Here is a 26,709-nt window from a genome sequence, read left to right on the forward strand (position 1 = left end):
TTAGCGTGCCCAGAAAAATGAAAACTCCACAAGGGAACTGAAACTCAGGAGTGTAACAGCCGGACTCCAGAGACTCATTAAAGTGAGTATAGCCAAGTATAAAGCCAGGTATAATTAAGGGGTCAGTGGAGCAGTAGTAAGAAGGTCAGACTGGGCTATGTATCTAGCAATCTGAAACTTGGAGCAGAGGAGAGGATAGATTCAGAGACTTGGACCTGTGATCTAGAATGGGATGCAGAGGGAAGAGGGAGGGGAGAAAGATGAACAGGAGAGGGAAAGAGAGGAAGAGGAGTAAAGAGAGGGAATAGGAGAGGGAGAAAGACAGGGAGAGAGACAGGAAAAGGGAAGAACAGAGGTCCACAGATTTTGGAGCTGATTTTTCAGCAAACAGTTGCCTCCAAGTTACATACAAAATGAAAGATGGTCATGGGAGAGAGAGGTCATAGGTAGGGACTGAAGGTGATGCTTACTTCACGACTTGCCTGATAAGATGAAAGGCATGGAAATACAAGAGAGAGAGTCACGTTTTTTTTACAGAACAATGACTGGGTTGGGGTGGCTGGGGGACAGACTGCAAGGAGAGAGGTACTACAGCTCCTGGTATCCCTGAAACTACATAGTATAATTTGTCCATAAATAGTTTGTACTTGCTTGGCTTACATATGGATATTTCCTTATCTCTGCATGTCTTGCTTCCTCTCCCCAAAATCAATTTTCACTGAGGGCAAGAACTGTTTCACTTCTGGTTGCTTTTGCACCCACAGTCCCAACCCTGCTCCAGGCGTACAATTGCTGCTTAATTAACATATGTTGAAAGTTGATGGAATAAAGGACCTCGGCTGGCTAGTTTTGCCCTCTACGCTTTCTATGTCTGTGTTGACACGTACGTTATTTTGATCGCGCCCCATTCACACCCTCGGACGCTTCCAGGACCAGGCTCGGTGCCTCACGGCCAATGGACTTGCTCGGGGTTAATTGACAATGAGGGCATTTAGAGCAGTTTCTCGGTATCACGGCCTGACAAACCTCATTAAGCACATTGTTCGTTCCTCCAGATCACTCCTAGAGATGCTGAGGGCTGACCCGATACTGATCTAAGCATCATCCCAATGGACCACATTCTGCTGTAATTTATTACAACAGCCAAATTGAATCCACATGACAGAGCTCAGAGCCAATTTTCATTGAGTTGTCTTTTTTCTCCCACAAAGATCTGTGGAGACGTTATTTTCAGTGATTTATTCAATATCAGACATCGTATCTATTGAATGAATTCCTTTCTTTAATCTCAAGTCTCTACCTAGAAAACAGTAAAGTTCGCCCGGCCTGATTTCTTCTTCCGATCCCACATCAATTACGAAGGTACGGTCGGTGACCTTCGCTGCCGTGCATGATTTTTCCAAGTCATGGTCTTTAGCACGGGGAATTCCAGTGGCCGGTTGCTACCGAACCAGCGCCTACCTTCCTCTCAAACCCACTGCACACGTGCAAGAGGCAGAACCGGGTCCCTCACTTCTCTCATTTCACAGAAATGATGTAGGAGCAGCAAAGATCTCCATGGAAAACTGCCAGGAGAAGAATGGCGGGGTCAGCAGGCATCTCTCACTCTCCTGGCCTTCCATAAGGGCCTTTTCTGAGGTGAGCTGAGCCCCTACTAGAATCCAAAGATGATAAAGGTCCAGGCCCTGCCTTACGCACCAGCGGCCACAGGGGGGTTTCTGGATGTGACCTGAGGATCTTTTCTTCCTCGTCCTCCTCCTTTTGTGGTCCAGATAACTCCCAGTCAATGTACCAGGTGAGAGCTGCACGTGAGATAGTTCCCCGACTACCGTGACGATTTCATTCCATCTCTGCCAATTTCTTCTCCTTTACTCTCCATAAAGGATAACGCCGAGGAAGATGTTTAGTTTGAAATCCAGAAGAAGAGATTTGTGGAACTGACTTGAACAAATATACATCACACCAAAAAAAAAAAAAAAAAAAAAAAGAAAAGAAAAGAAAAGAAACGAAACATACAACAAATGCCTCAACAACATAAGGAATTGAAACACCCGACACAAAGATCACAACCACAGTCCCCCAGGAATGGTTTTGCAGAGTTTAGATTTAAGGACACAAACCGACATGGATTTCCCTGTGAAAATTGCACTGTTTATTTCTAACTCGATTTCAGTGATTTAAGCCCTAGTCACTGTAAACAGTACAAATATATAAATTATCTTGGGTGTTTAACCTAGTTCTCTAACTAGGACACAGAGCTGATGTCTGTAAAAATATTTAAAATGGGAGATTTAAGTGATGGCAAAGTATAGCCAGCCAACTGACACACTCATGCCTTTCTGCCTCAAAAAAGCTACCAAACAAAATCAGCAAAGCGTTGTTTCCTATTATTTATATCGTCTTAAAATCACATGACATTTATCTGACATTTACATTATAAACTAAAGACACATTTTAAATGAGTCCTACTTCTCATGGTTAAATATTTACATATTTTGATCCTTAGAGTAGCTAATAAAAATGGATAAGTATTTTGTCGGAGTCCGATACATTCTATTTCTGAGGGTTCATAACCCATCATAAATAAATAGTAACCGTTTTAAAGGCAGCATCATCCAAGACCTTCTTCCAAGAGCTTATACGTAAAAATCATAACTCTGCTTATGGAACATTGAAAATATTCCCCCCAAACTCTGATGGATCAGAGCTTCTCAATTCTCTTCAAAGACGCAGAGTGCAAACCTCTCTGCCCATATCATCCCATAAACTCACCAACTGCAGTCCACCCAGTGCCCCGGGGCCATCCATGATGCATGGGGAACAGTGGAGCCCACAAGCTGCCCACTGATTGCTCCCTGATCTTCTCATGAATAACCGCGAGTCTTTGGGAGTACAAGAAGTATGTTCCTTCCTGGTAAGAAGCTTTATTGGGCGCGCAGGCCGGCCCAGCTGCCTGGCACCGGCTGCCCCTTCCAAACCTCTAGGCCCCTTCGTGCCGCCCTGTCTCGGGTCACACACGGCCTCCCCGCTTGCCGCCAGTTCTTTGCACGTACATGTCCTTCACTGAAAGGGGAGCCAGAAGAGAGAGTTTGGGTGGATTTGCCCAAACCTGTTGCTGTTTTAAAACAGTAAAAGCTTCCTCTTTGGTTCATTTGGGTGAAAAGGTGGGGGAGAAGTCACTCACCAGTGTCTACTACGGGTCAGGTACTGGGGATGCAAAAGTAAAAGCGAATGTATAAATGATAAAAGACAAACATAAACAAAAGAGAAAATCATCCTCTCGGAGGGATGAAGCTTACACAGAACAGACAGGAGATCCTCATGGACAGCAGAAAGAGCTTGTGCAGATTTGACAGCAGTTAGGGAATCCGTGACACAAGGGAGAGGGGGAGCGAGGGCATCGCAGGCCGGAGGGACAGCTCGGACTCTCATTGTCTGACTGCTTCCCGCCTCACCTCCTCCAGGAGGGAAAGGTCCCCGCTCTCTCTCTTATTCACATCCCAACTCCTGGCCCAAGGGAGGACTTTCCCCAAAATGGGAGGGAGGATGCCAGAGATCTGCTCTTCTGCCTTCCTCCTCACCCCGCCATCCCGGGCCTCCCTGTGAGTGATACCTGCCCATGGGGGGCGGGAGGGGGAGGCTCTGCCATCTCTTAGAAACGTTTCCCAACTGGAGAAAGCCCTGGCTCTGGAGCCAGCAGGGACCATAATTACATCACGCAGCTTCCTCATCTGTGCATTAGGGGATCAGACCGGCTGGCCCCTGGGGCCCTTTCTCAGCCGGGGTTCCCTGATTTAACATGCTTGATTCCACATCCGACAGCTTCAGCAGCACCCACTGCCCCATCCTACCCCCAATGTCACTGACTCCTACAGTGGCAGATTTACAGCTGGAAAGGCCCAGAGGCCGTCCCACCCCATCTCCTTATGTTCCAGGTGGAGAAACTGAGGCCAGGGGAGACCCCACATAGGCAGGGAGGGACAGAAGCAGGACTTTGACCCGACTTCAGAGTGCAGATGGTTCTGGTCCAGGCCCTGCCAGAGGCTGCTGCCCACAAGCCGTGAGGACCTTGCCCGCAAGCTTCCCGTGGCACCCTGGCAGCGGGGCCCAGCCCCAAGGCAGCAGAACCTCGTTCCGAGGCATGAAGTATTTACCGTCTATAAAATATTAAAATTCGCCATAAAGGTTGTTGGATGTTGGGCTTGCCCCGGGCCTGCTGGAACTCGGGTTAAGACAGTCACATCGGAAAACCTAAATAAACACTGGCTGCACGTTGAATATTCATTAGACACGGGTCCTTTCCATAAAAAATCCATCATCCAGCGCACTCCCCACCCTCAACCCAACAGGCACGCACCGGGCCAGCCTGAAAATGCCCGGCCTGATCTGGAGGGGAGCCTCGCACCCAGGACTGGTCTAGGCCTATGGAGGGAAAGAGAGCGGGAGAGAGGGAAAGAGGGAGGGAGGGAGGAAGGGAGGGAGGAAAGAAGGAAGGAAGGAAGGAAGGAAGGAAGGAAGGAAGGAAGGAAGGAAGGAAGGAAGGAAGGAAGGAAGGAAGGAAGGAAGGAAGGAAGAAAATTACATAAGTAAGGGAAGAAGGCAGGGAGAGAGGAGAGAGAAAGGAAGGAAGAAAAGAAGGGGAAGGAAAGGAGAGAGGAAAGGGAAGAAAGGAAGGTAGATTTATTAAGTAGCTATTATGTACCAGGTACTATATTAAGAACTTTATAAATATCTCTCATTTGATCCTTGCATGAGCTGGTTGTTTTATTATTTCCATTTTATAGGTGAGGAACTGGTGACTTAACCAAGATCATTGCTGGTAATTAAGGAAAGAAAAGGAAAGGAAAGGGAAGAGAAGGGAGTGGGGAGGGGAGGGCAGGGAGGAGGGAGAGAAATGAGAAAAAGAAAGAGGAGGAGGAAAAGGAGGAGGAGGAGAAAAAGGAAAAGGGGGAGGAGAAGAAAGAGGAGGAGGAGGAAGAGGAAGAAGAGGAGGAAAAGGAAAAGGAGAAGGAGGAGAAAGAGGAGGAGGAGGAAGAGGAGAAGGAGGAAGAGGAAGAGGAGGAGGAGGAGGGGGAGGAAAAGGAAAAGGAGGAGGAGGAGGAAGAGGTGGAGGAAGATACTGACTATCCTACTGATGTTTTACAGTACTTTACTTCCTTGGTCCAACTCAATTCTCATAACAGGCTTTTGGGGGAAATAATGCAGACAGTATTCTCTCCACAGAGGGAACTTGGGAAGGGTCCTTAGACACCATTGATTCCATCCCATAAACAAAGCAAAAGGACTTCCTATTCTACTGTAACATGGAACTTCAGCTTGAAGACACCCAGGGAGCCCCACCCCCAACCTCTCTTTCCCATCCCCAGACCCTCCCGTTCTCTTTTTGGAAAGCTCTAGTTTCTAGGAAGTTTTCTCCTGACATCGAACATTAATCTCTCTAACTTTCCTCCACTGCTCCCTGTTCAGTCCTGTGAGGACAAATGGAAAAATCAGATCCATCTCCCCAGTGCCAGTCCTTCAGATCCTCAGAGACACTGTCAGGGCCACAGACCCTCCCCACTCTTCTCCAGGCTTAGCACCCCACCACTCCTAGCTTTTAAGCTCTCCTCATATGACCAGATATATCTCCAGATCCTTCTCCATTCAGATTGCGCTCCTCCTGCCCCTCTCCAGATAATCACTGTCCTGACTTCACTATGTAGCCCAGAACTGAACAGAACACCACAGATGAGATCTGATAAAGGCACAGGACAGAGGCTCTCACCTCCATATTCTAGGAAGTTCTGGTCTTTTGGGAGAAAGCCCAAACCACAAACAACTCTGCTGACTAGTTCTTCATACTGCCAACTTCATCCCCATTTTACAGATCAGGAAACCGAGGTCCCATAGCTAGTTAATCTCAGAGGCAGATCCTGAGGTCAGGTCTATCCAACTCTAAGTCAGTTGCTACATTCAGTCTGCCTCAGTAAATGCTTCTAAGTCTAAGCAATGTTTTTTAACACAAGCAGATGTGTTTTTGTCCAAGATCACTGGACAAGCAATGATGACGTGACGACCAAGGGAGAACATTTCTTGAACATTTTATCCTAACTCCTAAGGAGACAGATCTAACTCTTCACAAGCATATCCCTACTAAGCAAGAAGGGAACCATTGTCCAGTTTTTCTCTTAAGGCAAACCATGGTTGAAGACAACCAGAGAGGGGGAAGAAGCTCTGAGTTCTAAGTCCCTCCATTATTTGCTGACTCCTCGAGGACAGGAATTATTTGATTTTTGACTTTGGATCCATGACTGGTACAAAGAGGATGCTTAAAAAATACTCAGTGAGTTGACTTGAACCTTGCCTCTTGCATGAGATGAAAAAATAAGGATGTATGTCTAGCTCAGTGAATGAAGGCGTGAGCTAATTGATTATTAATTAGCTGATATTTGTTAATTAGTTAAATGCTTGCTACATTTCAAGCATTATGCTAAACTCTGGGAATACCGATACCAAAAAATGCACCGGGAACTGCCTTCAATGAGCTTCCATTCTAATCAGAGTCAATGCACACAGTGGAGTGCTGGGGCCAGGAAAGAGCATTTTGGTCTGAGAGGTTGCAGCGATACTGAGGGGAACAATAGGAAAGTCCATTTCCAGAAAGGACAGCCCTTTCCCAAAGGGGGAGTAGTGGTTGTTTGAGGTTAAGAGGTCCACCAGTGAGATGGAAGCCAGGAGGTCCGTGATTGCTGAGATGCTGTGATTGCTGGGCTCATGGAGTTTGGAACTGAGTGGATTAGCTTCTTCCAGAATCTGGGTTGGGGAGGTTGGTAGCAGAAGCAGAAACAGAAGCAGAAATATCAGGGCAAAAATGGCTAGGGAGAGGGAGGAGATGAAAATTAACTGAAGGAAGCAGGGGATCCTCCCTGAGGAGACGACACCTGAGCTAAAATTGGAAGAAAGATGAGGATTCTGGGAGGCAAGTGAGAAGAAAGTGCCTTCTGGATAAAGGGATCAGTTCTGGAAAAAGCAAGATGGGACATCAAGGCTGGGGATCCAGGTCTCCCCAAATGTTGAGCCCGGCTAGAGAAGGAAGATGAAATATAAGCAGAAGGAACCCTGCATGGCAGACCGAGGAAAGCCGCAAAGACCAGGACAGGGAGAACATTTGGAATGTATCTTAATGGGAGGGGGAAAGGGCTTGTGAGTGGCAGGATAAGTCGACTAGCTCTATTAGCCTATTTTTCACAGGCTAGGTTCCAACCGAAGGTGGCCCAGCGCCAGCCAGATTAGCAGCCACGCAATCTAGAGGGCACAGATACTCCCTGGGAGTATTTGCAGCGTTCAACCCAATTAGCACCAAAGCCATTGGCACCGACCTAATGCCAAGAGAAAGCTATCCAGGCATTCAAATGAAACCGATTCCAGTTCCTGCCACTTAACGAAGCACTGCCCAAACCCGGACACCCGCACACAGAGTCAGTCTGCAGGCTTTTGAGAACCTACTGTGTGAAGGGCCCTGAAGAAGCGAAGACAAAAATCCCACAGCCCTTCCCTGCCTTTCAGTAGGGGAAAATAAGACGGTCACAAATAGATAAGTAAAAATATATTAATTAGCAGCCTTCTCCCTACCACTTACAAGCATGTCTACATCTCTTCCAAGCTTTACAATTTAAAAAAAATTAACACGACATCTTTAAGCAATAATCTCATATTTCCCCTCCCTCCCTTAGCCAAACTCATCAAAGTCATCCACACTTACTGATTCAAATCTCATTCCTCTCCCAAAATTCTCTCCAAAATTACTAAAAAGTTGTCAAAGCTGATCATCTGCTCTCAGACATTGTCCTTCTTGGCCCCACTGGGCTATCTCAAATGCAACTGCCCTCTCCTCCTGGATGCTCTCTCTGCCCCTGATTTTCAGGGCACTCTGCTCTCTAAGGTCAGGGATTCTCAACCAGGATCCATAACATTGTTTTTTTTAAACATTTTGATTATTCTATTTCACTATAGTTCTCTCTCTTGTAATTCTATGCATTTTGTTCTAGGAACTTCAAGATATTAGCTTGAGAAATGTTCTATAAGATTTCACAAGATTGCCAAAGAGTTCCATGCCCCCAAAAGTATCCCTTCTGTAGGCCCTCTTCATTTCTTTCCTATCATCCCTTCTTTGCCTCCTTTTCTGGGTGCATATCTTGCCACGGATGATATTGTCAAGATTCTGTCCTATTAAGTGAACATGGATTTTGTTCTCGTTATCATTTCCTCTCTGCCTCTTCCTCCCTTCTCCCTTCTCCCTCTTCCTCTCTTTTCTTCCCTCTTTCTTTCTCCCTCTTCTCCCTCCCTCCTTCTCTCTCTCTGTGTCTCTGTCTATGTCTCTCTCTGTCTCTCCTCTCTTTCTCTCTCTCTCTCTCCCTCGCTCTCTCTCTCTCGCTCTCTCTCGCTCTCGCTCTCACCTTCTTGCTCTCTTGCAATTTCAACATGGACTTCATCACCAGATCTATGCAGAAGAGTCTGGATCCAAGTATCCAACCTTAATTTCTATCCCAAATGTTAATCCTACATCACTAATTCCTAATTAGATATTTCAAACTCAATATATCCAAAACAAACTTCATTACCTTCCCACCAAACTGATCCATGATGGTATCTTCCCTGTTTCTGTCACAGACATCATCATCATTCTACTCACTCAGGTGGGTTACCCTCAATTCCCTCCACATCCTGATCCATTTGTCAATCACTTGTCAGCATTACTTCTGCTGCCCAGGGACAAGAAGATGATGGCTGTCAACCAAAAGAAGCCATATTGTCCGGCTATCGTCCACCCTCTCTTCTCTGAAAGAACAAAATTTGGGGGGCTGGAAAGGATGAAAGGAAATTGGCAAATGAGGAGCTGATACTCATGATAAATAATGAGAGGACAGGAATAATGAGCTGCAGAGGATGAACTCATTACTTGATCTCCATCCTTGAACAGTGAAAACCCTGGCCAAGGTGATGGCTAAACCATGCTTTGTAACAGCGGAAAGATCATGGAGAACAGGATAAGTGGCACAAATTTAGAGAAGGGAGAATGAGGGAAGAAAATGGCAAGAGCAAACTACAGTCCAGTGTTTTGAGTTTTATTTCTGGGGAAATTCTATAATATATTATTAGAGGGATGCATAAGCATGTGGTATGTTATTGTTTTTAAAGCCAATATGGCTTCTTCATCAAGAACAAGTCAAATCAAACCAGCCCGGTTATCTTTTTTAATAGGAGAACTGGACCGAGAGGTCAGAATGCCATATCTAGACTTGACCAAAGCATTCGGTAAAATGCTTGAAGGCGGAACTGTCTCACTTTTTGTCTTTTTATCCCCAGGGCTGATCACAGTGCCTGCCACCTAAGAAGTGCTTTAAAAAGTCTTGTTAACTGATAAAGCATCCCTTGCCATTCTCATGGAAATGATGGGCAGATGTGGGGAAGATGTGAGTAAATAGAATCAGGTAGGTTCCGAATTTCTGGCTGCTCGGACTTAAAGGTTCATCATAAATGATTTTGCTTCAACTGGATGAGAGGCCCCTGGTGGAGAAACCAGAAATGGGTTCTGGGAACGGGGTGGTTTCACATTTGCTGGGGGCGGGGGGGAGAATGAGGTCTAACAAGAAAGTTCCAGTATCAAGTTTTCAGATGTCACAAAGCAGGGCATCCCAAGTCATCAGATGACATCGGAAGAATCCAATGAGGTCTCAAAAGACTAAACACTACATTGAATCTAACAAGATTTAATTTAATAGGGGAAAAAAATGCAATCTTCCACTTGCTTTCCAAAAATCAATTTCAGAAATACAAGATAGGGACAGTGGTTTGTATAAAAACTCCCTGGGGGGTTTAATGGCCTGCAAACTCGATAGGAATCAGCTACAAGACACAGTCATCAAAGAAAGCTAATGTAATCACATTAAAGGAAGTATGCCTTCCAAGAATGAGGAGAGGAGAGCAAGATCCTGGGCCCCGGGAGGCTGCTCGGCAGCACTGTGCTCAGGCCACGGCTCCATATTTTAGGAAGAACATTAAAAGGCTGCAAACTATCCAGAGGGGGCGTGTAGAATCATAAAAAGCTTTGAATTCATCTCCTGTGATGGTGAGTTGGAAAAAATGGGGATCTTTAGTCTGGAGAATAAAATATCGAGGGACAACATCATAGCTGTCTAGAGTCACTTAAAAGGCTGTAATGTAGAGGAGAGAGAAGAATATTGATCCAGTTTGGTGCCAGGGGACAAGATCTAGGATCCATTAGGGGCAGGAATAGGGAATTGGGGGGTCAATTTAGGCTTGATTTTAGGAAAGAGAGGAGGAAATAAGTGTTTATTAAGCACCTACTTAACTTTGTGTCAATCACTATGTTTTACACATGTTATCCCGTCTGATCTTCTCAACAACTGATCCTTTGGGAGGCAGATGCTGTTGTTATCCCCATTTTAGAGATGAAGAAACAGAGTCAGAATAAATGACTGGCCCTGGATCACATGGATAGTAAGTTTCTGGGGTCATATTTGAACTCGGGTTTTCCCAAGTCCAGGCCTGGACTCCTTCCTGACCCCATGTGCTGCTCACAATACCACAATAACTGACAAAATGCGTCCAAAAGCGCGCGGCTACTTGGACTCTCTGGGTGCAGCCCCTTGGCCGACAAGATCCTGCCGATCTATAGAGTTGGTCACGCTGCGGCATCTCAGACAAACACGGGCTATGTGGGACCGCCGCTACCTCTCAATACGCACGGTCTCATTCACTGAAAGGAGGGCCCAAGCCTCCAGAACTTTAGGTCTCTTTTAAAACATTCTGCAGTTTCAATGATATAAAATATCCACATGGGATCCTGGCTCAGAAGTGGAAAGGTTGGAGAATTAATGTAGCAGAGACACCAGACATGGGCCCTGACCTTGTTCTCATTCTAATTTCACCCTTTCAGAAGACCTAAGTCAGTGATGGATTATGACCTTTTACCTCACTTCCACCTCACACACAGACCATTGCAGCCTTCCCTCATAGCTTATAAAGTAAGAACAAAACAAAGCAAAACACCTAGAACTTCAACTGACTTTTGAAAAATATACTGCATCATTCATAATGGGAAACAGAGTTTTCTATTATACTTACAAGTTTTGGAGGGTTTTTTTTTTCCATTTCAATTTATAATTTGAAATTGAAATAGAAAATAGGCTATTAACACTGCTTTCTTATTTTAAAAACAACAAAGACTTATAAAGTCTTTAAAGAAAAATTGGATTCAGAAAATATGAAACTTCAATCATTCGTAATGAGTAAAACCATGACAATGTTGAAATCAAAGGATTGTGGGAAAAGCTGACCGACATTACATGAAGTAATGCATCTCACTAATGAAATAGACATTTTTGGAATAATGCAAGAATAAAAGTCTCACAGATGAACTCAAACAATACAACAAAAAGATCCAAAGAGAAAAAAAAAAACTCTGATATATAAAACATGATTTCATTTGGCTACATAAAAAAATCTTAGTATAAAAAGTCAAAATATATCAAGGTCAATTTATATGCCCTGATTGATGGCTGACGTGCACAGAAAATTCCATAGAATCACTATTTAAATGGAGCGCTACATAAGAAAGAGGGCTGGGGTAGGGAATGAAAGGACCAGGATTGGATTTCCACCCCTGCCCTTCTGAGCCGTGGGACTCTGGGAATCTCTTCATGACCCTGGGCCAATTTTGGCAACTGTAAAAAAGCAGGTCATTAAGGGTTCTTAAACTGGAGTCCATAAACTACTTATAAAACAAATTTGGATCCCTGTATTTCAATATAACCACTTTTCTTTGTCATACTTTGGATTTTATTTCACAAATTTAAAGGCACAATGCTGAGCTGGGATCTAAGAGGCGATTCCTCACTCTGCTGCCCAGAGGTGGTCCAGGACACACGAAAAAGGTCAGAAACAGCCCTTGTTCTGGACAATCTCTCAGGATCCCAAAGGCTCCCACTGGATGATCATGTTTACATTTGCTCTGTAAATCCCCCACACAGAAGACCTTTCATAGGTTATAAATAAGCATTCCCTTCTGGTCCCGCAGTTGGCTACTAAACGCTTATATTACCCAGGTAATCATTTGCAAACCATTTCCCTTGGCACAATTTGTCCAAACTTTGTCTCAACAACAATCTCAATGGATCAAGGAGGCTGGGAAGGGAAGATCCAAAGACACAAGAAAAGGTGTGTGGTGGGGCAGCGGAAACGGACACTGAGGCACCCAGTGTAGGAGCATCACCCGTCTGAGCCGTGCTCTCCACGGGCCGAGAATGTGTCCAGTGCAGGGAGAGGAAGGGAAGGCTGGGCGGGTGCCTGAGAAGATCCAGCACGCAGCCTTTATCCCGTGAACCAACAGCAAGGATCATAGCTAGCACTTCTGTGGCAAAATGCTTTACAAATGTTTTATCTGTCATAACAATCCTAGGAGGTAGCCCCTATTATTTTGTCTGTATTTCAGATGAGGAAATTAAGATAGACATGGGTTAAGTGGTTTGTCCAGGGTCATATATGTTTGAGCCTGGATTTGAATTCAGGTTTTCCTGAGACTCGCTCATATCATGACACCCACTAGCCTTGGGGATTGAGGGGGTCCTTTGAGTAGGTGCCTAATGGGCAATTACCAGGACCTTGAACTCTTTAAACAGGAGTCTATAGGTAAGAGACATAAGAACCATTCTCTGAGCTACAGACCCTCTGGTTCACCAATAACCCTCAGGAGCGAGTATTTTTTTTTATTCAAGTCTGATTATGTTCAGACATCCATCATGTCCTTCTGGAAGTTAAGGAAAAGAAAAATTCAAAGGCTTGAGTCTGATCCACTGCTAAAACAAAGCACTATGGAAGAAACTCTCGGCTCTCCCCACCCCACTCCCTCAACCCAAGGATTTTAAGCATGGAGGGAATAGAAGCATGTGGGCTTGGCAACAAAGGACATCCGGCTCAAGTTTGGAGAAATGAGAACACACGTCGAGATACAGTTAAGGCAGACCATAAAACAACTGGGTGGCTCTCCCATAAGAACAAATAATTCAGGGAATTTTAACTCCGAGTTGATTGGATTAGATCATATCAATGTAAGATACCCAAATCTCTTTTCCATCTTTTGGACGTTATTTTTGTCAAAGCCCAACTTTGCATGGGGATTTATTTTGCAGCTATAAGTGTTACCCCCAGGTTCTGCAATGGTGAAGTCATAAATTCACCATGGTTTGATTGCCAGGTAATAAAAATACAGGTTCAGTGGAAAACAAAATGATGAAAACAATTGAGTAAGACTATCGACGAATAAAAAACCAAAGGTGAACACGCACATTTCCCATTCTAAAATTTCAGGGAAAGAAATTCAATTTCTCCATCTGTTCAGTGAGACTGTCCTATAATTTCCCCAATGCAGGCTCTCCACTGGTTCCTTAATACTACGCAGGGTCACTATCCTTTTGGCTCTCAATCCAAGGAGAATTCCGTAAGGGACTCACCTTTTTCTGCAGTACGTTGATTTTCCTTTCCTTCACTTCCAGCATGTCCTTCATATCTCGGATCTCTCCAGCCAATGTCCCTTTCTCTTCTGTGAGGTCCTGTAGCTGTTTGGTCTTTTTGTTGAGAAAAGATTCTTTCTCCTCCAATCGTAACCTCAAGGCATCAACCTAGAAACAGAGGATTGAAAGGGAAATAATGGAGATATTAATAAAAATAACCTTGAAGTTATCGCAATTTATCAATTATGAATTTGGTTGTATGGATAATTCGAGATTAACAGATCTCAATCAGTTGTTTATAGAAAGAAATTAAATGAGCCAAATTTTAATAAGATGAAGAAATGATAATAATTTTATAACTATGTGCTAAGCACTTTGCAAATATTATCTCCGTTGATTCTCATAACAAACCTGCTTGGTAAATGTTATTTTCTCCCAATTTACATAGGAGGAAACTGAGGCAGTTCAACATACTGCCTGTTAAACCACATAGCTGAGAGAATAAATGCCAGCTTGTCTCTAGCATGGACACTCTTACGTCATTCACACCATCATCAGGACATCGCTTGCTCAGGAACAGCTAAACCCAACTCCTTGTCATGCTCACTTAGATTAAAATTATTTGTTCTTACCCTATCCTACTCATAAACACTTATGAATATGAAGCACAGTGTGGGGGGGAGGAATTAAAGTCCTATGTAATGAAACAATAGTCAGCTCAGATTGATGGACCATCTAAAAGTCGTGTTTTTCTTAGCATCTTCTGCCTTCTCAGTCTACCTTCCTGTCATCGTCTCTGCCAAAGGAGCATGTTAAAGTGATTTTAATGATGTTTCTTCTTATTCTTCTTGTTGCTCTTTGTCCTTCTTTCTCAATAAGAACCTTCTTACGTGTCCCTTCTTCCATGGCCTCTTTGGCCCAGCCCTCCTAACCTAACTGCTCCCCTCTCCATCTTGCATCTTTTGTCTTTGCCCTGGGATGCTCTTGCTCCTCACTTCCACTTCCTGGAATCCAAGACTTCCTTCAAGACTCAGCTCCAAGGCTGCTTTCTACAGGAAAATTTTTCTGACCTTCCCAACTCTGAGTGCCCTCCCACCCAAAACCTCCTTCTCTATTCACTCCTTAGACATTCTATAAATAGAAATAGACACACAATTTGTGTTATATATACATAAATATATGTAAATACAAACATGTGTATTGTTTATAAGTATACAAATAATTACACAGGCAGAACATGCACATTGTTCTCTCATTAGGATGTAAGTTCTTGAGGGCAATGGCTACTTCACTTTTGGTTCCATATGCCCAGTGCTTAGCATAGTGCCTGGCAAACAGTAGATCAATGCTTATGGGAGTGGTACTGTGCCATCTAGCCGTCCTTAGAATAGAATGCTATGAATGAATACATGTTTTGCTCAATAAGAATTGAAATAAGATGCAGAGTTTAAAAGTAGGATTATAAACTCAGAGCTTCTAGGGACATTGGACATCATCTAGTCCCATCCCACTTTTTTTAATTTGGGGATACCATATCTCTGATCACAAAGGACAAAGAGACAGACCAAGACCACAGAGAAATAGATATAGACAGAGATATCGAAACAGACAATAGAAAATGAAAGCGAGCATCTTATTGGAGAGACAAAGTCAGAGACAGACAGACATTCTAGATCTACACATATGTATAGATATATACATACTTTAGAGAGATATCTTATGGGAATTCTAGACAGATTTGCTTATAGAGAAATAATATCCCCTTGGCAAGAATAAATCTCAGTAGCAAAGAATAGTAACATTTAGGTAGACCAATTAAGGAGACAAAGAATATTATTAAAGCACCAAGCAAGAAAGTACATCAAGACTTGCAATCACAGCTGAAAGTGGGCAGAAATCGACTTTCATCTATTGGGATGATGTGACTCCAGAAAGATCCATGATCATGCATAATTAATCATCACATTTATTTATTTAATTATGTTAGTTTATTAGTCTTGAATTAATATCAAATTTATGAAATATTTATTTTAAATGTACCTGTATTAAATTTGTTTAATGCATAATATAATTATTGTTGTGACATTTAAATATTGATTATTTTAATAGTAAGTGTAAATATGTGTACATAAAACATGTAAACTTACATTTACCCAAGACGAAATGATTTACAACTGTTATTTCATTCAATATACACAACAACCCTACGGGCAGGTGTTATTATGCTACAGAAGTCCCTCCACATGCCCACACCCAGGTCTGACCATACTTAAATCCTGAAACAGAACAAAGCATCACTGTGTCTTGGGAGCTGCCTGGGGTATGCTATGCACAGGGGGAAGGTTAAAATAACAGATTGGAGGCAAGGATTCTGGCCTCAAGGAGCTCCCCCTGGGGCGGGGAGACCACGTCCAGGGGCACAGAGCAGGAGACAGAGCTGTGGATGGCATGGGGTGTGAGTAAGAGGGAACTCCCAGAACATTCACAGACCGAGAGAGGCTTCCCCTGGGTGGATTCACAGAAGGGCTTTGATAATAAATAAATGCATAAAGTGAGAAAATATGATTTATATCACTGAGGAAAGGTCCCTTATCATAGCATCTTGGAGAAAGTGCTAGATATGGCATCAGAAAGAACTGGATGCAAATCCAGCCTCAAAGATTTACTAGTTATGTGAGCATCGGTAAGTCCCTCAGCCTTTCTCAAGCCCAATCATTTTCACAGCTGAAAAACAGAAAGGATAATAGCACCTACCCACAGATTTGTTGAAAGATAATAGCATTTATATCATTTCCATGCTATCCCAAATGATCTTCACAATAACCCTGGCAGGTAGGTATCATTGTCCCCATTTTATAGGATAAGAAAATGATGCTGAGAGAAGGTAACTGGCTTGCCCAGCTGGTTAAGTTCACGAGGCGAGATTCACACTCGGTTCTTCTTGACTCAAACTATAACACTCCATACACCACTGTACCACTCAGCTGAAAGTGCTGTCTATATGGATACCAGTCACTGATGAAATCATGGCTCGACCAAAGTATTTTGTGTTTGCTAAGTTATTGATTGACATATTTCTCACTCGACCTTGATACCATTCCATGAAGAAAAGGAGTTCAGGAATTCTTATCCCCACTTCTCAGCTCAAAGAGACCCCTCCCGTCTCTCAAGTCCATGTTCCCATGATCATGGAGCTTAGCACTATCCTTGGCACATACAGTAGGTGTTTAATAAATGCACATAGTGAAAACTTAATAAGTTCCTCCTTCCCTCTCTCCCCTGAGTGGCAATAAGTACAAAGTTCGACAATGTCCTAGTGCCACATGGAAGACATGCCCCAGAACTATTTCCATAGTAATTTTCCGTGTTTCATGAGGTCATTAGAGTTCCTGTAACAGTCCTCGCTAAGCTTTGAAGTTATCCGAGAGTATTCTATATTGAATTTTGATTGATCTGGTTTTGATTAATTTGGATCAGTCCCATATTTGAGTCCACAGCCTAACTAGTAACTCTAGTTCAAAAGGAATCGCCCCATCTCCAAAGAGAGAAAAGCATAAATTACCCACCGTACGAGAGGTAATAAGATGCACTGGGTGCAACTCTGCTGTAGCCAGCACCAGGAAGGCTGAAGGAAACGCATCTGTCAATCAGTGACAAGCACTTGTGGAGCACCTACTCTGGGTCAGGGGCCGGGCCAGGCCCTTACGGATACAGAGCCGGGGAACGAGGCAAGCCCTACCTTCAAGGAGCTTACAGATTCAGCCCTCCTGCCAGCTGCGCCCTCTCCTCCACAGCCACACCTTCCAGAGCAGGGGAAAGTTAAAAAGCAAGCCAGGCCATGGCAGCGCTCTCCCCGTGTGTGTCATAAAGGCTGAGCGGCAGAGATGGCCGAGGTCCACACCCCATTCGCTGCACCCAAATTCAAAATGGCAGGTGTGATGGGCCAGCCCAGCCCAGAGTGCCCCCAATGGGAAGCCGAGCCAGGTGAGTTCTCACGTCGGGAGAGCGTGTTTTCCACGTACAGGAAAGCATGCTTTCGGCTTCAAAGCGAACTGAACAAGGGCCCATCAATCATGTCCTCTCCATATTTGGAGTCTCCTTCAACCCCTGAAATCACCAACCAAATCTGGAGTTTTTAAATCAAGACACAACTGGGGCCCTGAACCACATCCAGCTTTTGACTGATGCTAGCCTGGTTTGCAGTAAGCAAGGATGACATCATTTCTGCAGTCAAATTTGAACTTCCAGATGGTGTGAAACCGCAGGCAGACAAATGGTCCTTCTGGTTTGGGGGAGCTGAAAAACCCGGGGACGAAAAGATGGGCAGAGCCATTGCGGGAATGAGCCCTAGGGGGTTGATCCACCCAGGACAAGCTCTACCACCAATTACTTTAGATCGGCTCTGAACTAATAAAAATCTCTGTCACTAACCTTCTCCGTTTTCTAGAGAGTACGTTAAAAAATAATCAGAAGGGGAGAAAAGTCTGGGTTCTATTTCAGCATCAGGTAGATGGATAAAAGTTTAAAAATATGTATTTTGGTCTCTGAGCTCTTTTCTCTTTGACTTTTCACTCAACACCACATAATTTTAAGCGTCCTTGACTCTTGCTCAAACTTTGGCAGCCCGTTGACTAATAAAACTTGGCAAACTCAGGAGTACCATCATCCCTTGGAATAACAAAAGAAGTCAGCCCTCTCCCCATCGCACGAAGACACGCAACCGCGTTTTCCATTCTCCTATCTCGTTTTTTCTTTTCTTATGCAGGTCTTTTACAAAAGGCCTGAACATGCAGTACACTACCTGACAGCGGAGAACACGTTGCTCACATGGTGCTTTGAAAAGAAAGGGAGAGATCTGTGGAGTTGGCCCAAATTGCCAAAGTTGCAACGATGCGCCATTAATCTTCATGTCAGCACCCGGGACTCCGGTCCAGTTCCAATGGTGAGCGGTATTTTCTGAGCTTCTTTGCTAACACGGTGTGACCTTTTGCAGGATGCCTTGGGGGGCGGGGATGATGCTTTGAAAATTCATTTCTGGGGCTCAACTCAAACCAAAATGATGCTCCGGAAAGAGTGGAAAAGACCTGAATGTCTGGCCTCAGAGCATGGAACAATCACATTGAGAGGAAGCGTGGCACAGTGGGCACAGCAGTGTTGTGAAGATCAGAAGGAGCTTGGACAATTACTCCCTATGTGACCCTGAGGTCACTTGATCTTCCTGGGCCTGCCTCAGTTGCCTTCTTTTTAAAATGAGAGCATTGGACTTGACCCCAAAAGTCCCCCCAGGTCAGTGATCACAGGATTTTGTAAGACAATATGATCTCTCACATTCAGATCATCCAATGTCATGACCCTTTTGTTTTTAATAGACAAAATTCTGCCAGTTTTAGTCACCCACCCCCCAGATTTCTGGAATGGACAAGTCATCAAACCCCAGAGAAGAAAATTGGGGAAATGGCTAAAATATTCCCAATTAGGTATTCTTCACTCAATAACCCACTTTCTGTTTTCTTTGGAAACTGGAGTGAAATAAATGAAAGTATTTAATTACTTTGAAATTGGAAGGAAAAAAACAATTCCTTGGGTATACACAGAATGTTCAAAGGGTAAGAAAGAATCATCTAGAGCAACATCAAATGGCCGATTCCATGACTTTGGGCAAAAAAGTCCAGACCCTTAGCCTTGACTTGAATTTGCACACTTCAGTCCTAGAGCAACTGGGCCTGCAGAAGGCTTTGCTGCTGGGAGAGGGGAGCAAGAGCCTAATTAGGGAACTATAACTCTGAGACTCACTGAGTTACCTAAATGATGCTAGAAAGTAGACTTGGGCTATCTCAGAGTCCAACCCTTTAGTCAAGGTTATAGGAGAGGGCTAGCCTCAATATTTCTGCTTAGATCAGGGCTGGCACCTCTGGATTGTTTGTGCATTTGAAGTCACAGGACCGAAGGGTGACACTGCCTAACAGAGGCAGGGAGAGTGTGGCACAATGGGGAGAGCATGGTTCTGGTGACTCCCAGCCTTGGTTTTCTCTTCCCTAAAATGGGGATAAAAATAATTGCATCATCTGAGAGGCAAGGTGAAATAACAGAAAGAGTAAAAGATTGGAATCACAGGTCCTGAGTTCAGATCTTGATTGTACTCTAACACCTATGGAATTCTGGGTAAATCACTTAACATTCTGGGCCTAGAAAGACATTGAGTTCTAGATCTAGTTCTAGATCTATAATCCAATTGTTTTAGCAATTTCAATGGAGTTGCTCTGGGGATCAAATAAAATGATAGATGCTTTTTAAAATGCAAAATGGCAGGCAGATATTATTAACACTGTTTATTACTGTTACTCTTATTATTTGAATTGCCTCAGTTTAATTTTCTTCTGCTAGAACCCTGAGGCCGTATGTTGTGGTGGGCAAGGGACTGGCCATGAAGACAGGAAGACCTGGCTGTGAGGCCTTTTTCTGACACAGTGCAGATCAGCGTCCTAAGATACAAATTGTTTTCCCATCTGCCTTTGGGGAAGGAAATCTTCAACCTTGGGATTCCCTGTAAGAATGAAATCGCAAGTCTGGATAATCAATTAATATTTAACAAGTACCTACTATGTGCCAGGAACTATGCTAAGCATTGGAGATACAAAAAAAAAAAAAAAGGCAGTCCCTGAACTCAAGGAGTTTACAATCTTATGGACAATAAAGGGGGGGAAACAGGATCACAAACTAAGAAAGTTGGGAAGAACCTTGGAAATCATTCAGGTGGGTAAACTGAGGCAGGGAGGCGATGTGTCTTTGGATAGGCCATCCAGTGAGTTGACAGCAGCCCAAGGATTTTGCTCATCTGCCTCTTTCCCCGAGCTGAGCTCCGTAGTCAGGCCCCCACAGACGGGGAAGCAGGAAGTGTCGCCGGCTGCCAGGACTCCAGCCTGTACGAGCCACGGGAGGGCTGCTTGGCTTTGGGAGCTCTGGCCCGTGCCGGGCTGGTGTTCTTGATGGAAAAGCACTCAACATTCTCAAGACTCATTTAAGAGCCATTCCACATAAAATCTGCCACTGATGAAGGCTTCAAGTTGAAAAACAGTCACCCTCAGTTATCCCACCATGAAAATGAATCCAGAAGCTACAAAGGGAAGGGCGGCCGCCGCCGACTTGTGGGTGAGGTGCCGTCTTCCCTCTTCACCTCAGGAGGGTCCAACATTTTCAATTAACTCTCTGCGGAGAGGCCCATCTCGCTGCCTTTAGCTCAGCAAACAAAATTAGGTAATACTGGAACCGGAAAGCATCAGCTGCCCCACTCAGCTCAAAGGTCACCTCCTACAGGAAGCAATCCTTCCCCGACCTCCCTAGTGTTCATATCAGCCTCCACATCCAATCGCCACAAGCACAAGCTTCCAGAGCATCCTTCTCTGCAGCTGGAAGAGACCTTAGAGGCTGTCTGGCCTAACGTTCTCGTTTCAGAGAGGAAAAGCCCTGGGTCTAGAGAGATCAAGGTCCGAGACCCACGGAGCAGCAGAATGGGACACTGGGGGGACACTTGTTGCACTGCCTCAGGCAGAATGCCCAGTCCCCCATAAGGACCAGAAGAAGTCATTCCTTCACCTTCATTTCTCTCTTTGAAAAAGAAAGTGAGACAGCTGGCAAAGGACACTCTCACTGTGTAAAGGACGGCCAGATCGTACAGTCTTGCATCCACTCTAATCCTAATTCTAGAGAGTTCTCTAAAGTCCAGGAAGCTTGCTGGCCATCAGCAGGGAGGGAGGGGGACGAGCTAAACGAACCATCAGCCAATCTCATCATTTGCAGATCAGTCTTTTCCTGGTTCCCTCAAACTTGCTCAATGAATGAAGTCGTGGGGAAGGTAAGGGGAGAAATTCAAAATACATTATCAATAGTTGGGGGGGAGGTCATTGTTTGCCTGATTTATTCAGTGATGGGAACTTCTACTGTGGAAATTCCCTCCACCCACAGATTACAGTCAGAATCACACTCACAGGACCTCAGATAGGGAACTTATCAGGGGTCAGTTTTTGTTGTTCAGCCTTTTCAGTTGTGTCTGACTCCTCATGACCCCAAATGGGGTTTTTCTTGGCAAAGACCTTAGTTTGTTGACCATTTCCTACAGGAGAGGAAACTGAGGCAAGCAGGTTAAATGACTTGTCCAGGATCACACCACTAGGAAGCGTCTGAGCTGAATTTGAACTCGTGAAGCTCAGGGATCATCCACTCCTACCTATATGTGAAAGAATCCATTCCACAACACACCCAACAAGAGTCCATCCAGCCTCTGGCTGCAGATGATAACTACCCTCCGCCTCTATTACATGATACCTGTAGGACTCTGAGGAAGTTACTTTCCCCAAGTCCTGGACCTTAGTTAATTCCACAATTAAAGAGTCAGACAAGATGGCCTCTGAAGTCCCCCCCAGCTCTATCTGTGGGGGCCTCTGCTCTCCCCGGGCAGCTCATTCCCCTTCTGGAATCCATCTATGGTTTAGCAGATAAATCCTAGGGAGCCACCTAGGCTCAGCAAGTCTCCCTGCCTCGTCCGTGGTCACAGAGCTAATAAGTATCAGATGGAACGCTGGCTCCCAGGTTGGGCTGACTCCTTGCCCGGCACTCCATCCACTCTTCAACACTGGTTCCATTTCTTTATTATGGAACACCTCATAACAGAGAGCATGCCATTTTCCTAGATCCCAAATCTGCCCTCAATATAAGATAAAGGAACTCGGTTGAATAATGGCTCTCTAAGAGGGAGCGTGGTAGACCAGATAGCGAACAGCCTTGACAGCACAAAGACCTTACGTATTGGCTGTACGATTCTAAGCCACCTCGGTTCCTTAGGCAACTCTCCATAATTAGAAATAATAAATAAGAAAAGAAAGAAAAGAAAAGAAAGGATAAAGAAAGCATTGATACGTGACTGATGTGGAATCGCCCTCCCTGCACCAAGGAAATCACAAATCCAGGGGTAAAAAAACAAGTCACCTCCGAAGAGTCACACGGGACAGGAAGGCCCAGATGGACTGCAATTTGTGAGGTCAGAGGGCATCCCCACACGAGTCCGATCACAGACCCACTGAAATCTGGGTGCATCCCTACGCTGAAACCGAACCGTAAAAGGCCGGTTCACTCGTCAGGCCTTTTCTGGGGCTGCACGATGCACCCCTCAATCTCTAAACCAGCCGGGCGAGCTTTTCCGGGCATAAAGGTGACCCGCCGTCCCGGCTGCTCCTCCCGGAACAGGGCCATCTCTCCGAGAAGAGCCCAGGAGGGCGAGACCTGTTTTACATCTTCCATCCTGAAGAATTCAGATCATATGTGGGGCGCGGGAGGCAGCCAACTTTCGAAAGCCTGTTTTCATACTCACATTTTTGGCTACTTCCAGCACTAAAATTAGGTGGTTTTAAGTGACTAGTCCAAAGTTCAGAATTTAATGTTTAGTTCAGTTCCAGCAAATTTCTGAAAGCACGTGGGAATTGTAACTCATGTGTTAATACTTAGAGTTTTTGTTAATAAAACTCCCAACACTAACCTTACCTCATTGAACTTACCTCACTGGGTTTTATGCTCACTATAAAACTATAGCTGTCATAATGCTGGTGAATTACTGCGAGAGGAAGCCAGTCATTCCAAAGTCAGTGTTACTTTGCAACATAATGAGAGTTGTAAATTCAAAATACTTAAAACCAATTTGCCGAGGCATCAATCTCAGGCCTTCCTAACATGGGGGAAGGCCATCTTCAAATCTCCCACGGGTTTGCAAAAGCAGGTCAACGGCCTTCCCCATCACCACCCGTAATACCCACCCAGAGAAACAACCGTCCACATTCAGAGCCCACGCTTGGCCCTGAACTGCCTCTGATCTATTTGATCATTTTTAATATTTTTTTATTTTAAATAATATTTCCCAGCATCACTTAGTGCATGGAAATCCATAATGTAAGGAAGAGCGGGTTTCAAGTGCCTCTGACACATATGGAAGCTATCCTTTCCCCCCCTTTAACAATAATAATAATAATAATAATGTTATTAGCTAGTACTTACTATGTGCTAATTACTGTACAATGAGTATCCCATCCAATTATGACAACAACACTAAAGTACTACAATCACCTCCATTTTACAGATGGACAAACTGAAACAAACAGGATTAAATGACTTGCCCAAGATCACACAGCCAGTGTATCTGAGACCATATTTGAACTCAGGTCTTCCTGACTCTGAGTCAGGCACTCTACTATATTACCCAGCTGCCTCAGTAAAAATATCTAATATTGATGTCACTTTAAGTTTTACTTCTGTGTCTCATATATTGCCTTTAAGGGAAAACCAAGGTTAGAACCTTGAGGGACCATCACAGTTAGGATATGTGCTATAGATGCCGAACACGCAGGGCAGACCAAGAAAAAGTATCATGTTCCAAGGAGCCATTTCCTTCCCCAGAAAAGATGAAGTAGCCAGGAAAGGGGGAGCGAGCAGGGTCAAGATCGATAAGCATGAAGACTGGAAGAAAAAATCCTTCCCCGTCAGCAATTAGGAGACCGTTGGTACTTCTGGAGAGGCTGTGGTTTCAGTTGAGTGAGGAGAACAGAAGGCAGATTGCAAGTGAAAATCATGACTGATAATACTGGGTAAGAAGAGAGAAGTCAGATTATTCACCTCTCTAAACTTTGATTTCTCCATTTGTAAAACAGGAGAAAATGCTATAACAGTCTCCTTACAGACCCGGATGAGATGGGGATTAGGTGCTTTGCAATCCTTCTAACATGGTATGGCTGCTGGTGCTCTACCCACTGGAGAGATGACGCTCCAGGGCGCCTGACCCACATCACCAGCACAAGGGCCTACGGCCAATGCCAGTTTTCCAGGATGGAATCCCTGGAGCCACACTCACATCAGCCAGAGCACAACTGTGTTCCCAGAGAAGCCCCACCCCAAATAACCGAGAACCAGCTCCGGTTCTTGAAGAAGAGAAGCCCCAACAGAGATGGCCACGCAGTGGGAGCAAGCCCACAAAGCAGATCCTCAGTGCAGACCCCACTGGACTCTACGGACAGAAAACTCCACGCTTAATATCTTACGGTAGAAGGCCCCGGTTCGGCACTCATTGCTACTACTATGTGAGACTCTGGTAATAGACAAAATTGAAAAAGACGTCTTTCAAAGACCTCACATCCAACCGGGGAGAACAATATGGCCACAGATTAATAAACACACAATCATTTTGTGGGAAGGCGAAGAGCACTGAACAACAGAGAGGACCAGAAAAAATTCTCCTACAGAAATGGCACTTGATATGGGCCTTAAAGGGAAGTAGGGATTCTGTGATAGAGAGGAGAGGAAGGGAGAGCATTAAAGAATGAAGGGCAGTCTGATCAAAAGCATGAAACTGGTCATGGGTGGGACACAGCGTGGAGGTCAGCTTGGGAAAATTTAGAGTTTGCATCAAGGAATAGTTTGAAATCAGTCTTAAAAGGTAACAATGGGGGCAGCTAGGTGGTGCAGTGGATAGAGCACTAGCCCTGAAGTCAGGAGGACTGAGTTCAAATCTGGATTCAGATGCTTAACACACCCCAGCTGTGAGACCCTGGACAAGTCACATAATCCCAAATGTTTTAGAAAAAAAAAAAAGATAATGATGGAAACAGATTGTAAAGGGCTTTAAATGCCAAAGAGAGGAATTACTATGTTATCCTAGAGGCTATTAAAGTTGCTCAATGAGCATTTATTATTTATTAATAATACCAGTAAATATTAAGTCTTTATTGCATAGTGTGATGTGTTAGAGATATAAAGAAAGGCAAAACCATGAGCCACGAGTTTGGAGGAGCACTCATTCTAACGGGCTCCCATAGAAACAATCATGTCTCAGAGGGAAGATGCCGGCAATGAAGGAATCTCCTGAAGTAGGGGGATTTGAGCTGATGCCAGAGATTGGCAAGATCAGAGTGATGCTTTAAGAACATCCAAAGAGCTGAAATCTAGAGCCATAAAGAAGTTTATTTTATAGATGAGGATACTGGCACCAAAAAAGTTAGGGTCATGCTGAATAAGGGTCATGGATCTTAACTCCAGGACAACGACCCCGGAATCAGAACTAATTTCACTACGATTTATTTTAACATTTCCACTCATGGCCAGCAACATCTTCCAGCGACAAGGGCTCATCCTTGTGATGAGCCAGCATTATTATGTGACTCGTGGGACGTGTGAGGCTCTAAAGAATAAAGAAGTGATACCCAGAAGACAATGGAAAAGGGCAGAGTGGAAGGGAGCAGGATGCAATTCCTCACAAGGAACGATGAAGGAGAAGCAGATCACAGACTTGGGACATGGGAGTCTGAGATGTCTCAGAACCGCCTCCTGAGGCAACGGGCTGTGGCTCCTTCCCGAGGACCAGCCTGGATGATTTAAGCCATACCCACCTGCATCCAAACCTTAGCCCAATTCATCTACTCAGATTCAAAAAGCTCTTCTTTTTCATGTCAGCAAAATAAATGATTTTATAAATAGATATTTATAAATAAATAGATATTTCCCAATCATCTTCATGCCTCCATATCTCTGAAATTTCACTAAAACATTTTGATTTGAGAGTGATCATCTTGCTGACTTTCAAAAACAATTCCAGTATTTCTGAAAGACTCAGTAAACCTTTGACAAAATCAACAAGGGAAAGCAAAATGGAAGGCAGTATGGAACAGCAAGAAGAGCCAAGGAGGTAGAATTAGGAGAGGTATGACTCTGAATCTCAATCAAGGTATGTCATCACTTTGGAAAGTAATAATAAGGTCTCTTCTGTTCCAAGCCTCTAAATCCGAGAGCCAGTTGTGTCCCTGCTTAGATCAAGGAGACCATCCAGAAGGACGAGGGTTGTTATTTTTACAATAGAGATCACAAATTAGTTTGGGGATGAGAGTGCGAGATTTTTGAGACAACCTCAGACGTTTTGGCTACGCGCTTTGTATAGCAAGCTCATCGTTGAGCTGGGCCTACAAATCTCGTTGGCGGGCGTTTACCCAATTTCAGTGGAAGACGTTGGCAAAAGACAGGCCTATAGAAAAGTATAGGAAACATGGCTCCAAATGCATGTAAAAAATCAAAGCCTACCCTTAAACAACTGCTAATTTTGCAAGAGGGAAAAATGTGTTGACAGCATCCCTTCTAGCTGAAATACTAGGGAAAAAAAAAAGAAAGGGAG

At 44.3% G+C, this 26,709-nt stretch overlaps 1 protein-coding gene across 10 annotated transcripts in view; it reads right to left on the reverse strand.

The window, feature by feature from the left end:
- ERC2 (ELKS/RAB6-interacting/CAST family member 2) overlaps positions 1-26,709 on the reverse strand; it is a 985,497-nt gene that overhangs the window by 616,722 nt on the left and 342,066 nt on the right. For all 10 annotated transcript variants that reach the window (XR_007950813.1, XM_051979082.1, XM_051979112.1 and 7 more), the window contains one exon: positions 13,512-13,679. Coding sequence is in view for 9 of the 10 variants with exons in the window: in XM_051979082.1 (XP_051835042.1) it covers positions 13,512-13,679 (168 nt within the window). In the remaining variant the exon portion in view is untranslated. The remainder of the gene's footprint in view (positions 1-13,511; positions 13,680-26,709) is intronic.

Source organism: Antechinus flavipes, chromosome 1 (assembly GCF_016432865.1).
Source record: "Antechinus flavipes isolate AdamAnt ecotype Samford, QLD, Australia chromosome 1, AdamAnt_v2, whole genome shotgun sequence".
NCBI classification, from domain to species: Eukaryota; Metazoa; Chordata; class Mammalia; order Dasyuromorphia; family Dasyuridae; genus Antechinus; species Antechinus flavipes.